The 15728-nt window shown below is 33.4% G+C and overlaps 1 protein-coding gene across 5 annotated transcripts in view; it reads right to left on the bottom strand.

Moving 5' to 3' along the window:
* ZNF148 (zinc finger protein 148) overlaps positions 1-15728 on the bottom strand; it is a 105744-nt gene that overhangs the window by 47762 nt on the left and 42254 nt on the right. For all 5 annotated transcript variants that reach the window (XM_016135192.2, XM_016135195.2, XM_016135189.2 and 2 more), the window contains one exon: positions 8779-9127. In XM_016135192.2, coding sequence (XP_015990678.1) covers positions 8779-9111 — 333 coding nt within the window. In that variant the 5' untranslated portion in view covers positions 9112-9127. The remainder of the gene's footprint in view (positions 1-8778; positions 9128-15728) is intronic.

Raw genomic sequence — 15728 nt, 5'->3', positions numbered from 1 at the left:
TTATCTGATACTGTCCAAAAAAGAAGTCACTAACTACATCTGGTTATTGAGCACTTGAAATGTGGCTAATAAGACTAAGGATCTGAAAAAATTAATTGTATTAAATTTTATTTCAAATTTCTAACATATTAGAAAACAATATTCTAATGAGTAAACTACAGACATTCAAAAGTTGGCCTGTAGACTGCTGTTCAAAATGGAGGGCCACTGAATTTGGGCGACTAATTTAGAGCAGGAAGGGCAAGAGAAATCCTGAAAACTGGCAACTGCTACAAATGAAAAACTTTTACTTCAACTGTCGCAAAGCAATAGGGAGTTTACATAGGCTACAGAACCTAAACTGTTACTAACAATTTAAGAAAACTCAAAACTCAATTTTTTATTTTGGATTAACAAAATAGTTAATATGAAAAAAGTTTGTTGTGACTTACAAGTGAGTAAGCAAATAAAAGAAAACCATTAATATGTTCAACATTTATTTTTATTTTGAAAAGGCTCTCACGAACAATCTAGAAATGATGAAAGGCCTGCTGGCTTAAGTTTTCACACTTTTGGAGACTTGGATCATATTCTAGATCAAAATCCCCTCTTTAATTCAAAAATATATACTCATAATCCCAAGACCTGCTCTTCACCACTCTGCCCTATCAGTAGGAATACATTAAGAAGGAATATAATTTCTCATGCCTGTTGTGTTCTAGTATAAAGCAATGTAACATAAACCCTAAATTCCGTTTATTTGGTGTATATCAACTTTTCACGGATTCATTCTCAGAACCAACTCAAATTTACCACTGTCTGTTAGGACTAACAGGACTAAAATATGTATTATCCATAAATGTGGAATATCAAGCATACATTTAAGAATTATGTATTAGAAGAATAAGGAGCTGAGAAAAGTTCAAAATATGGTGGTAAGTGAAAAGAGTAGATAAAAAGCAACATGATCCTATGCACATAAAAAGCACAGAATTACATATAGCAAAATGTTAGGAGTGATTATATCTGGTAGTAGGTGTATAGCAGGGTATTTATCTTGGAGATATGCACACCTATATTCTTGTGAACATGTACCCATGAACGTTCACAGCAGCTTTATCTGTGATAGTCAAAATGTAGAAACAACTAAAATGTCCCTCAATAAGTGAATGGGTAAACTGCAGTTCATCCACACCATGGAATAGCACTCTGAAATAAAAAAAGAACAAATTACTGGTACACACAACTCAGATGGCTTTCAAGGGCTTTATGCTAAGTGAAAAAACTCAACCTCAAAGGTCACATACTGTATAATTCCATTAATATGACATTCTCAAAATGACTAAATTATGGAGATGGAAAACAGATTAGGGATAGGATAGCCAGGGGTAAGAAATGATGGAAAGGAAAAGAGGTATGAATGCAAAGGCATAGCACAGCAAGGCCTTTGTTAATAATGGATTAGTTCTGTATCTGATTGTGGTGGTGGTTACACATATCCACACGTGTGATAAAGTATATAACATTCGACATATTAAAGCAATGTCAATATCCTAATTCTGAGATTGTATTATAGTTATATAAAATTTAACCACTGGGGGAAACTGGGTAAAGAGTACATAGGTTCTCTCTATACTATTTTTATAACTTCTTATGAATCTATGTAATTTCCGAATTAAGCTCGGAAAAAGTAAAAGGATAATTCTTGTCCCTTCCACTTTCTGGTCCCCCCTTATCCACTTATTCTTTATGAAACACTAACTCCTAAAGCCAAAAGCTGGAAGAGAACAAGGTATCGGGTCCCAGATGAAGAGGGCATCTGCATGGGAGGGCTACCCAACACAAGACATCAAGAGTGTAAGCAGAATGAGGAGGTTCTCTACATAGAAAGGCAACTCAGCATGAGGTGTCAGAATCTAAGCAGCATAAGGAAGGGTTGATGCTATGAGAAAAGGGCAGTCTGGAGCAAGGTGTCAGAAGCTACATGGGATGATGAAGGCATCAAAACAATGGGCATGGGCCAGCACAGTGTATATAGAGGGCTCCATGTAGTAATGAGGCCCAGTTCAAGTTGTCAAAGCACATGGAGGGGAAGAAAGGCATTCATGCAGAGGACAGGGGGTGGCATGCACTGCCATGGAGTATAGGAGCTTGGGTAGAGTGCAGAAGGCATGAGTCGGAAGAGGGGCAGCGCTCAAGGAAAATAGTTACACGTGAGGTTAGTGGGGTCTGATCAAGTAAGTAAAATCTATTAAGAATAACGAAAGCCAGATTTCTCTCACTGTCCAAGAAGGGAGTTATAAAATATGGAAGTGAGAAAACTAAAATGTATTCTAATGAACTCTAACTGGAGGTATCAGTGTGAACTCATGTTTTCAATACGAATAGATATGGAGATAATTACCGATGTAAATGGAGGTACATATATAAATGTAAATATATATAATTATATACATAAGTATATTCTCTAGCTTTGTCCACTGACAGGCCTGGGAGCAGCTATACTCCAATAGCAATAAGCAGCACACTGAGCACCCAAACCTTGGTTTCTAAATACCATTTTCCACTAAAATGAACCAGAGCTCCTCAGCGAAACGGCTGATTCCAGGGTTGAGGCAAGAAAAATACAAGATAAACCTAGAACATTTTATGATAGAAAGAAAGGAAGTACTCAAAGACTGATGAGACATGTCAAAAGAACATAGAAGCCAGCATGAAGAGCTTCAACTGGCTAAATCTTAAACCAAACACAGAATAGTTATATAATAGATTTTAACCCAATGAATATATAATATAACTCCTAAATCCATACTGACACAAATTAATTAATTTAAAAGTGGGATGAGGAATGAGATTAACTTTACAGTGAAAAAAACTGGCAGACATCACCTAAATCAACTGATCAAAGCAAACCATTATCGGAACAGGGCAAATAAAATTCATGTGCCACATGTTAGAATGCAAAGAGGAGAGAATACAGCATCACTTTTTGAAATACCCCTACCAAAGGTAGTAACTTAAATCTCATTAAAAGAAAAAAATCAGATAAAACCAAACAGATATTCTAGAAAATAAATGGTCAGTAATTTTCAAGTATTATAATCATAAAATTTTTAAAGAACTAATGCAGAGTAAAGAAAACTAGAGACATGACAATTAATGCAACACATAATTTTGAATTGGATCTTTTGGAAACAAACTTTAACTGTTAGAGAACCAATAGATTAGTAAGGATATAAAATAGGTGAAGAGGAGTCGAATAAATGGTGACAAGAGGGAAACTAGAATATGGATGGTGAGCACACAGCAATATACAAATGCTGTATTGCAGAACTGTACATCTGAAACATATAAATATTAACCAATGTTAGTCCAGTATACTTAATTTTAAAAAATGGGGGGAAAAAAAAAAGAGGTGAACACAACTAGCCAACTTGACCTAACTGACATTTACAATAACCCACCCAAGGACAGCCATAATACTATTCTTTTCAAGTGAATAAATAACATTCACCAACCAATCATATTTTGGACCCCAAAACAAGTCTCTGTTAATAAATTGAAAAGGAATGAGATCACAGAATGTACATTCTTTGAACATAGTCATTAAACATCAGTGAAAAAAGATATCTGGAAAATTTCAAAATATTTAGAAATTAAGCAAAATAATTGATGGGTCAAAAAGAAATAAACAAGAAGTTTAGAACTTCAAATGTTTACATTAAAAACAAAGAAAAGGTCTAAAATAGTCATCTAACCTTCTACTTTAAAAAGCTAAAAAAAAAGCAAATTTTTTAAAAAGTAGAAGGAAATAACAGATTAAAAATGAAAGTTAAAATAAATGACAATGAAAAAAATCAACAAAACCAAAATGATACTTTGAAGAGACTAATAAAATTGATAAATCTCATCCCAGAATATTAAGGAAAAAAACAAATTACCATTATCAAGAATGAGAAAAAAGAAATCATTATAGATCCTTTAAACAATAAAAAAAATAAGAAAATATTATGAAAAATTTTGTTCAAATAAATAAGACAAAATGTACAAACTCTTTGAAAACTACAACTTACCAAAACTGATTCAAGAAAACAATTTTAAATTTGAGCAGCCTTATATACGTTTTAAAAATTGAATCTGGTATCAAAAACTTTCCCACAAAGAAAACCCACCCCCCAGACCAGCTTTACTGGTGAAGCCTGTCAAATAATAAGGTAGAGATAATACCAATCTTACACAAACACTTTTAGAACGCAGAGGAGGAACTACTTCCTAACTCATTTATGATGAGGCCAGTATACCTAAAACAAAGATAGTATTAGAAAACTAATATCCCTCATAAACACAGAAAAAAATTATTTTAAAAAATTAGTAAAATGAATCCAACAACACATAAGAAAGATGACACATCATGACCAAGAGTGGTTTATCTTAGGAACGCGAGGTTGATTTAACATTTGAAGGTCAATATGATTCACTATATTAATAAGGAGAAAAAAATTCATATGATCATCTAGTAGGTGGAGAAAAAACAATTGATGGAGTTATACATCCATTCATAGTCTAAAACAAAAGGCTCAGCAAACTAGAAAGAAAACTTTTTCGACCTAGTAAATATTATTTATAGTTTAAGACCTACAGCTGAAATAATTCTTAATAGTGAAAAACTGAATGCAGTCCCCTAAAGATCCGGAACAAGCAAAGATGCCTAATCTTACCACTTCCATTCAGCATTGTACTGGGGGAGCCAGTCAATGCAATATGAAAAGAGAAGACACAGAATGGGGGGGGGGGGGGAATAAAATGTATAAAGAATATGAACAGATAATATAACCATGAATAAACCTAAATAACTACTAGATTTAATAAGTACATATAGCAAGGTCACAGGGTACATAGTCAAAATAAAAAGAATGAAATGCATCTATATGCTAGTCATGAACAATGAGACATTAAAATTTTTTAAATACCACTTACAATTGTATCCGAAAAATTAAACAGAGGTAAATTTAACAAAATATGTCCAACAAGTCTCCGAAAACTACAGAACGATACTTAGATAAATTTAAGAAACCCTAAATAAATGTAGCTATATACCATGTTCATGGATTGGAAACACTTTGTTAAATGTTGATTTTCATGGAAGTCAATGTACAGAATTAATGCAATCCTAATCAAAACCCAGCCAGTTCTTTTTCTAAAAACCGAAAGGCTGATTCTATATTTCATATGAAATGCAGATAACCTAGAACAGTCACAACAGTCTTGCCAAAGAATAACAAAATTGGAGGACCTCCACTACCTAATTTCAACATTTACTATAAAAGATACAGCAATCAAGATAGTGTAATACTGAGGCAAAGACAAACACCAGATCAAACAAAATAAAAACACAAGAGAAATGGTTAATGTCTATAAAAATGTACTCAAAAGAAATTTTTAAAAGACTTCTACGAGAATGTACATAGCAGCTTTATTCAAGAATTTTGAAAACCAGAGATAACAGAAACAACCATAAAAGGGGAGATGAATAAAATTTAGGATAATACACAATACAATATTAATCAACAATGAAAAAGAATGGAGTACTGACTGATATACTCAATCTACATTGATAAACTACAAAAACATTATGCTGAGTAAAAGAAGCCAGACACAAAAGTTACATATGATTCCATTTACAAAAAATTCTTAAGGACAAAACTAATTACAATAGGATAAAATAAATCAGAACAATTGTTGGAGAGGGGATTGACCAAGAAAAACCCCAAAGGAACCTTCTGGGATGACGGAAATATTCTGTATCTTAATGCGCTGTGAGTTCTGTAAGTTTATGCAGTTGTCAAAACTCTGAGAGCATTCCACTTTAAACCTTGTTCAATTAAACACACACACACACACACACACACACACACACACACATGCACGCACATTCACTCAAAACATATTTAATTGCCTACTATCGTCCACATATAAAGAACACAAAGTTAAAAGACAGGATCCAGAAAAGAGATCTTATAGTCTTGCCATCAAAGAAAAGCCATCAAAAAGAGTTAGTTAACCATAATGAAAAACACACAAGAGAAAGCTTTTAAACTGAAAAGTAAAAAATGGCAGAATGCCACACAAAGAATATTATAAGTACATACGACATGTACAGAAGTAGTAGAAAAAAATAATAGTGGACCTAAACAACTAAAGCAATTTGATATGTTTAAAGAATGAAGTAAGGAGAGGGGCTTAAATTTCTGTGTAAGAAGCTGGATAAGATAGTAGACTGATTTTAAAGGCTCTTCCAGCCCATGTAAAAGGATGTATTTGAGCTGTCTGGAAACAAGGAACCTCTGAAGAAGTTTTAGTAGGGAAATGAGAAGAATAAATTTCCTTTTGGAAAGTTCACTACAGAAACTACCTGAAATATAGATTGGACAAGGCTATAGTCAGTCAGTCAGTCCAATAAAAAGGCTACTGTAATTTACAGACTACTTCATAACACAACAGCAGAAAATGTTCTTTGTAAGCTCACTTGGAGCATTCTCCAGGATAGACCATATTCAGGGCCATAAAACACACTTTAGCAAATTTAAAACAATAGAAAACATATAAACTCTCAAACCATAATGGAACTAACTAGAGAAATCTGTAACAGAAGAATAGCTGGAAAATCCCAAAATACTTAAGAGATTAATCAACCCACTTCTAAATAACACATGGATTAAATAAGAAATCTCAGGAGAAATTAAAAGGAATACTGAACAAAATGAAAATAAAAATAAAACTTTATCAAAATTTGTGGGATGTAGTGAAAACAATGCTTAGAGGGAAGAAATTTATAACACTAAATACATACATCAGAAAAGAAGATCTAAAATCAATCATTTAACCTTCCACCTTAGAAAACTAGAGAAAAAGCGAATTAAATCCAAAATAATAAAACAAGTCATTAAAAAGCTAGAGCAGAAATCAATGAAACTGAGAACTGTAAATCAATCGTGAAAATCAAAAGCTGGTTCTTTCTAAATATCAATATAATCAGTAAGCCTTTACTGGGGGCAGGGGAAAATGGGAAATTGTTGTTCAGTAGGTATAAAGATTCAGGTTTGCAAGATGAAATGGTACCAGAGGTGTTTTACAACAATGTGAATATAGTTAATCCTACTTTCCACTTAAAAATTGTATTAAAAAAAAGCAGGAAACCTCTAGCTAGGATAAGAAAAAAAGTGAGAACACATAAATAATATCAAAAAAATGAAAGTTAGAACATCGCTACAGACTCTATGGTGAATGAAAGAGAATACTATAAACAACTCTATGCCCACAAATTTGATCATTTAAGATGAAGTAGATCAATACTTTGGAAGACACATCTGCCAAAACTCACGGAAGAAGAAACAATCTGAATAGGTCTGTATCTATTAAAGAAATTGAATCAGTAATTAATAACCTTCAAAAAAGAAAGTACCAAGCCATATGAATTCACTGCTAAAAATCTACCAAACATTTAAAGGAAGATGTCATACCAATTCTCTACAATCTTTTCCAGGAGACGAAAGAAGGAGAAATACTCCTAACTCATTCTATAATCCTAGAGTCCAGGATTACTCTAACATCAAAATTAGCCAAAAATATTACAAGAAAATAAAACTAGATCTATCTCATAAATGTAGATGCAAAAATCCTTAACAAAATATTAACAAATTGAATACAATAATGTATAAAAAGAATCATATATCACGACTAAGTGGGATTTATTTTAGGTATGCAAGCCTGGTTCAACATTCAAAAATCAATTAAATTTTCCAGCACATCGACAGGCTTAAAAAAAAGGCCATTGCAATGAGGCAGGTAAAACTTGGTAAGCACATGTATTAGAACACAACTAAAAGTAGTTATCCATTTATTTACATCATGTGCCAACAACTGGGAAAGCAATACAAATTTCATGCTCTTGTAGAGCTTACAATCTATCAGAGACACAATGAACAAGTAATCACAAGTCCCTATTGCACTGACTCAACCTAGACTAGACAGAAGTGGCAGGCTGATGGTAATGAAGCATTAACTAGGTTAAAAAACAAAGAGGGGTTATGTCTGAGGGGAAAATTACGGGCAGGATATATGAAGGTCCTGCAAAAGAAAAAATACAGTATGTTAGAGGTACTGAATCCAGGTTTAATATCACAAAAAAAAAAAAAAAAACAAAGAGGATTACACTATGGTTGCGGTTTTGCTGGTTATCAAGTAAAAATAACAATACAAAAAGGCAAAAAGTTATGGGTGCCTACAAAGGAATACCTTAGGTGATGACCCATAATGTCTACAGTAAACAGAAAAGACTAAAGGTATGATATACATTAAAAAGAAAATTTCAAAAAATAAAGAGGTCAGGAATTGCTGAGAGTTCAGAATTTGAAGGAAATCTCTCCACTCCGAGTTTATGATCTTTTTCTAGCTATGATCAAGATTCAATCTTCCTACTCTTTAAGGAGAAACCAAGAAGTTAAAACAAAATATCTTTAAAAATTAAGCACTTAAAATTTAATACACAGTAATCTTGATGAAGAAATAAATGTCACCCTGGAAAAAGGTAAGTTTCTAGAAGGTACGTAATATAAAAATTTAATTTTGCCTTTTAATTTGATTCGTCAAATATGATTTGTCACTATTTAGTGCATCTATTTAAAAACATCCATTTGAACTAGTTATTAAATATTTTCTGAAATTCCTTCAGTGACTTGTAGTATTAATCCAAAATTGTTTCTAATTATATGTTTAATATCTTATAAAGGAATTACTTACAGGGACATTAAGTGCATACTGTAGTCCTTGAGGAAGTCTTTCATGTGTTTCCATCTGCTCTTCATCATTTTTCACTGTCTCCTCATGGACCATGAGTTCATCATGTGATATCATATCCTGTTGCCTCATTTCACTTTCTTGTAAAACTTCATCTGCAGCAAGGATCTCCTGGTGAGGCATACTCCGATCTTGAAGTACCGACTCCTGCAGTTCCCCAGACACGGTGGACTGGCCAGACACTCCACCCATTACAACCATTGCCCTGGAAGACTGCATTTCGTCTATGCCGCCACATTTAAGAAATAATCCTTCCAGTTTGTCGTCAATGTTCATGCTTAAGTATAACTGCCTAGAAAGACCAAGTTTGGCAACAAAGCATAATACATTAGTTTTATATGTCTACTTGGTAATTTTTTAATTTAAATTATGAAAGGTACACACTTTAATAGAAAATGTCACTCATATAATTCAGTATTGCCTCCAATTTTAAATTATCTAGATAAGTTTCCAAATGGCTGGAAGAATAAAACACAAATTTTCATTTTTGTCATTAAGCATAAAATCCTAATCTATTTTTATGAAAAATAAGCCTGATATAAAGCAAATTGGGTAAAAGTATTTATAACAAAGGATCATCTCCTTTAATATTTTTAAATGTCTCACAAACAAAAAATTTTTAAAAATGCATTCATTAAGAAATAAACTGACAGAATACCATCAGACAAATCCTAAAGAAAACTTAGAAAGTCACTAAATATATAACTCAATTGCAGCTGTAATCAAAGAAATTACATTAAAACAGAGTTACCATGTTTCATCCACGAAACTAGTAATGACTTCTGAAAAATACATCCAATGTTGAGGTGGTTCCAAAAATAAAAAAAAAAAAAAAGAAAACACTCATCTACTGACAGTGAGAATATAAATTAGTTCGACTATTTTCAAAGGCAATTTGGTACCATGTACCAATTGCCATAAATGCATATTCTTTGAACCAATGATTATACTTTTAGGAACCTATCCTGAAATTGGAAATATATACAAAGATATACATAAAAAAAATCACTTTAGTGTTCACAATAGTGAAAATCTGGAAATGTACTATGTATTCAACAAAAAGAAACTGATTAAAATATACTCATACATGTTTTGACACAACTACAGTGGTAGCTGCACAACTCTAAATTTACCAAAAATCACTGAATTATACACCTAAAATGGGTGAATTTTATTGCACATAAATTACAACTTTATGATAAAGTTTTTCTTAAAAATAAAAGAATGGCTACCCCCAGGAGGGGCTGCAGACAGGAGATAGGAAAAGGGGTGTTCTTTTCTTGAGTTGAATGATGGCTGCACTGGCGTGCTCACTTTATAAAATTTTAAAATGTGTATCTGTGATAAATGCACATTTCTGTGATTTGTTACACTTCAATAAAAAGGTTTTTCCAGATTTCTATTTATCTCTAATTTGAAAACGTTCCATAATAAAATTTTATTTTACAAATGTTTTTAAATTTAAAATAAAAGCAGTATTTTCATTACTAATATATTCTTGAATAGCTGTAATTAAATAATTCAATAGGTCATGATAAGATCTAGACACTAAGGCATTCCCTTATTTTCTCTATTATTATGGAAAATCAAGATAATATTAAATTTAACTTTGGTTGCTGTAAATTCATATTCCACTGCATTACTCTATAAACTAATATTAACAATAAACATGAAATTCAAAGAAACTACATCTCAATGAGGGTCAAAGCATTGGTACAAAGTTTATTTTTTAAAAACAACTTCCATTATCTGACTGTGAAATAAATATGCATACTCTACCCAACAAGAAAGGTCCACAATTAGTAAACGTATTTAACTGTGTTTTAGTTTAGTCACCTCTTTCCAAAGTCGACCAGTTAGGTAATGGTGGCTGCCTTCATCATAGCTTTCGGAGGTAAATAAATAAACATTTAAAGTCACATACACTACTGAAATTTATTTTTATTTTTTTTTTCCCCTCTTTAATTCACCTCCACCCCACTTCCACCCCTGACCTATAGATGTTGCCATTTTCCCATTACAAACTGGATCTCTGAAGGCGGAGCATCTCCTCTCCCATGTTTGCAGGGTGCACTCGGGGGATCTGGCGTACCTGGGGCGCAAACCCAGGACCTTCTGCATGTAAAGCAGATGTGCTAAACACTACACTATGGAGCCCCTCCCCCCCCCAACACACATACACTACTGAAATTTAAATACCATCTCATTTTCTAGAGATAAAACTTTAAACAAATCAAAAAAACACATAAACAGCGAAATACAATAAAAATATGTAATTCATGCTCGCTAATCTTGTCTTCCCTAGTACTAGGTATTATCGGTCTAGAATACATATAGGACAAAGGACCAAGAATCTGATTTTACTTTTGAAAATTTTAAAGCAGAAACTTAAAATCTAAAGGAAAAGGTTTTAAATGTATCATCAAATCTATAGCATTTCTTAGAGGATAAACTACCCTGTTTTACAACTAACTGAAACTTAAGTCTATTAGAGCTAAAATTTGCTTATTCTGGCCATTTCTTTGTAAATCTTTACCAAATTATATTCTTCTATTTACTTTTTTCTTAAAGAATTTGTAAACACCCTAAAAGGGATTTATATACACATAAAGCCATCCTTCATAGCAATTCTTTGTTGCTGCTACAGTTGCTATTGCCATATTCAACACTATTTTTTTTTTTAAAAAAAAAAAAAGGAGGGGTCTTTTAAAGAACATAGAAGACTGTAGAAGATTAATTTAGAGAAACTGACCTAGGACGAACTTAGTTAAACAAAATAAAGTAGCAAAAGTTAAAGCTGACTTGTTAACCTAACACAAAGTCCATACTTCCCTAGAGCAGTAGTGCCAAACTTCAATGTTCCTGATCATGTACCCTCCCAATTTTAAAAAATTTAATGTATCTTAATACAGTTGACCTTTGAACTACTCAAGAGTTAAGGGCACTTACCCCATGCTGTCTTTGACTCCCCCAAAACTTAATTACAGTCCCTTGGCATCCCTGCTCAAGTCCTTATATAAAATGGTGTAGAACAATGCATACAGTCGGTCCTCTGCATCTGCAGATTCCTAACCAAGGACCAAAACTACTGTTTTCACTCTGTGGCTGAATCCATTCATGTGAAACATAAAAATAAGAAGAGCCAATTGCACAGTTACTGAAAAAATCCATATACAAGGGGACCCGTGCATTTCAAGCCATGTTGTTCAAGGGTCAACTATCTATATATACATACTATTTAAAAATACACTTTTATAATATTGTATTAATATAGAATATAATTAACAAACAAAAATATGTACAAATTTTCACCAACCTTATCCCTAACATAAGGCTGAAACAATAAGTATAAGGGAATCAAAGTACTTTGGGGATAGAGATTATCTGGGGGAAAAAGACAACTCTGCATAAAGTGCCAAAACGAGGGACTTAGAACAAGCACACCTCAATACAGAGGTAGTAAATGAAAAAAGAAGAGAAAATACCATAAATGAAAGACAAATGTGACAATTTAGAAAATTTTCTTGACAACAGGCCATATACAGAGAAAAAAGGAATCTCTCTTCCTTTTTAACGTATGATTTCTTATTCCTAGGACTCCAAATTAAGCCATGCATTTTGAGTTACTGGCTTAGCCTAAAAACTGTTTTTGAGACAATTTCTCTGAAATACCACAAAATACTATATCAATGAACACTGCTCTAACAAGGTTTTAAAGTGAGAGTTGGAAATATTATCAAAATAAAAATTAAATGTACCCTTGACCCAGAAACTTTACTGCTAGGGATATATACAATTCATGGGCTTAGTCATAAAAATTAACCAAAGATACATGTACAAGGAAATTTGGTGCCTTCTAATGAGAAAAGATTGGAAACGATCTAGGCATCCACTGACAGAAGACTTATTAATTATGATTCAACCACACACCCAGCCATTAAAGGAATGAGGTAGCTATATGTGTTTGGTGAAAAGTTCCCCAAGATACATTAAGTGAAAAAAATCCAAGAGAAGATATACAAATAAAATGAGCCATATTTGTATCACACTTCTCAACTAGTGTCTAGGCAGAGTAAGCATGACAAGAAATTAAAGAAAGCACTCGAAAACAAAAATGTTAATTTTGCCAATCCTATGGTAAAAGGGAAAGTACAAAGCTCCACTAAAAGAAATGCTCAAGTAAGGAAAGTACATTTTTTATTGTCCCTGAAGCTTTCTTACATGCACTGTCTTTAACTTTCCCCACTCTAACTCATACATGGTCTCAAAGCTCTTATGTTCTTCAATGAACATTCAAAAATATGAATACAACAAAAGGTCCTGTGCTAAAAAGTTAACACAGGATACTACTTTCTCTAAATTCAATATTTTCAGGATCAGACAAGTGTAATGGGGGAAAAATGATGCAATCAATCTAGTTAAAGATGTGAATAGTTAAGTGTCTCTTCCTGATAAACCTTCAAAAAGCCTAGTGCTTTTTGTCCCAAATGTCTATACAATTAACAAAAATTCAAGAGTTAGAGATACTACACAGGAGTGAGGAAGAAAGAAATAATGTTTCCTTTAAACCATGTCACTTACTTGAAAGACTGCTCTGGAAGAAAAAAAGAAATACACAATTAATTTGCATTCCCAGGAGCAGCTGGCTAACTTGGGACGAAGAAGGACTAGGTGCAGTAATAAACAATAAGCCAACCTGAGCTCCCTGTGATGACCCATTATTTTATAAGTAAAAGGACCTTGGGCAGCTGACAAACGGTATAAAATGGCAGAGCTGTTAAGAGCCAAGAAAGGATGCACAATGATGCCTTAAGGCCAATTCAGCTAAAAGTGGGATGGTATACCTTCCTCTGTAGTTTCAAGTTACCCAGAACAGAAATTGCTAAAAACTAGAACAGAGCAGGAGAGAGGAAGAAAGGATGGGGCCCAACCACCTTGGAACAATTTCTTTAGCAGGTTACTTCAAACTCTGCATTCTTTTCCCCCTTCCATTTGTTATTCTTTCTCATCTCCAACTTTCTGCCAGAGAAGCTGGAAGGTACAGCAACAGGGATATTTAGAAGGCCACAATTCAGCTTCCTGCTCCATCTGACTCCCCTTCTCCCACACACACCCCCTACCATACTTTTCCAGTGAAAAATATTTGGTTCTTTGTGTAAAAGTAATCTGAATTGTAGTCAATTTGGTAACCCCTAGTCATTTAGGCCTAATGGCAATGCTGTACTTAAAGGGAATATGAATTACCAGCCATCACTCTCTCTTGTCTTCCAGAAGAGACAGCTTACTCTTCTTGTTGTCACCTTCTAATTTAATGCTTCGAATCAGCTGGGTGCAAGCAATTAGAAACTAAGCTTTATAGATTGTAAGTTGAAATAGAGTAAATAAGCTTTGGGCCAGGATTTTAATAAGGAAGTAATAAACACACAGGCTTTTAAAGCAAGCATTTGTGACAATTATCTCCTAAGCTGATGTGTCTGTTAGACTTGTTTTCAGAGGACGAAGTTAACAGAAATATAACATATGGACAAGTTGTATATTACTACTCATTTTTAATCAACTACATAAGACACTTAAAATGCTTCCTGAGATCTTTCCTTATAGGAGTTCTATGCAATTAATGAGAAAAAATATCTTTCCATTATTTATTAATAGGTTTCAGTCTGTATTATGAAGTCCAGAGATTATCATAACCTGGAGAGGAAGGACAACCAATGTGTGTTGAGGATCTCTAGATGTAAGATACTGTGCTAGGCACATTTCTATGTTTCTTCATTTAATATGTACAATAACACTCAAGATAGTAACAATCTGTCTCCATTTAACAAATGAAGAAACTGGAGTTTACCCAAAGTCACCTAGCTAGGATGTAAACTGGAATTTCAAAATAGGTGCACTTACTTGGTTTAATACACTTTTCACCATATCTGCTACCTCCTGACTGGGAAAGGCCCTGGACACATTAAGAACTCATTGAACTCATTCTCTTTTGAGAGAGAACTCCATCTACTCTGAGGCCACCCTGTCACCACTGCTTGGCTTGGTAAAGCAATCCAACTCTCCTTAACTAGCTACTCCCATCTTATGATTACCATGAGACAACTTTGTGACACAGAATCCTCTTTTCTCCTTCAGAAGGAATGGACACTCTCTCCATTGCCTATTGTCCCACTTCCATCTATTACACCTCAGTGAATTTCTCATTTTTTCATGAGTTTACCTATACCCTCTTAATCTTTCCATTCTTTCTTCAGACCTTTACTAAGTTACTTCAGGATAATCTCTCTTCTTCTCTTTTCTTTATTTTGCCATTGTCACTTGGAAATTTTTAAAAATCCTAAATATGGCTGACCAATGTAGGAGCATTGCTGAAGATATACCTATACCAAAGAAAAGAAAGCTGTAAGTTTTGAGGTGAAAGCAGATTTGAAGACTTGTGCCACAATTCTCTACAATTCTTGAAAGCACTTAGTTCCCCGCTTCAGAATATACATGAATACTGATCTGGCAATTTATCACTTTTAATTAAATCTGCATTCTAGCATGAAAGAAATATTTCTCACTTAAAGATACTGCTTTTTTGTTTTATTTATTGAGTTTGGCTGAGTATCATTTTCCATCAACTTATAATGAACAACGTGGAACTTCAACTGTATAAGTCAAAACAAATTACAGTGGGCAAGCTTAGGAACCTAAACATCACTCTTTTCCATAAAGAGTAATTTTCAACTCAAAAGGTTCTCCTAATCAATAGTACCCCACCTGTACCAGGACCTATTCAACCTATAGAGAAATTTCACTTGTAGACAAATGAAAAGCACTCAAAAGAACCTATTCTGAAACAGATAAAGCTAGATTTCACAAATTACTTCTGATCCAGAACATTTTCGGCTAAA

The sequence above is a fragment of the Rousettus aegyptiacus genome, unplaced genomic scaffold, assembly GCF_014176215.1.
Source record: "Rousettus aegyptiacus isolate mRouAeg1 unplaced genomic scaffold, mRouAeg1.p scaffold_m13_p_4, whole genome shotgun sequence".
Classification (NCBI taxonomy): Eukaryota; Metazoa; Chordata; class Mammalia; order Chiroptera; family Pteropodidae; genus Rousettus; species Rousettus aegyptiacus.
Note: the sequence above shows the minus strand (reverse complement) of the source record. Positions and strands in the feature narration are given on the sequence as shown.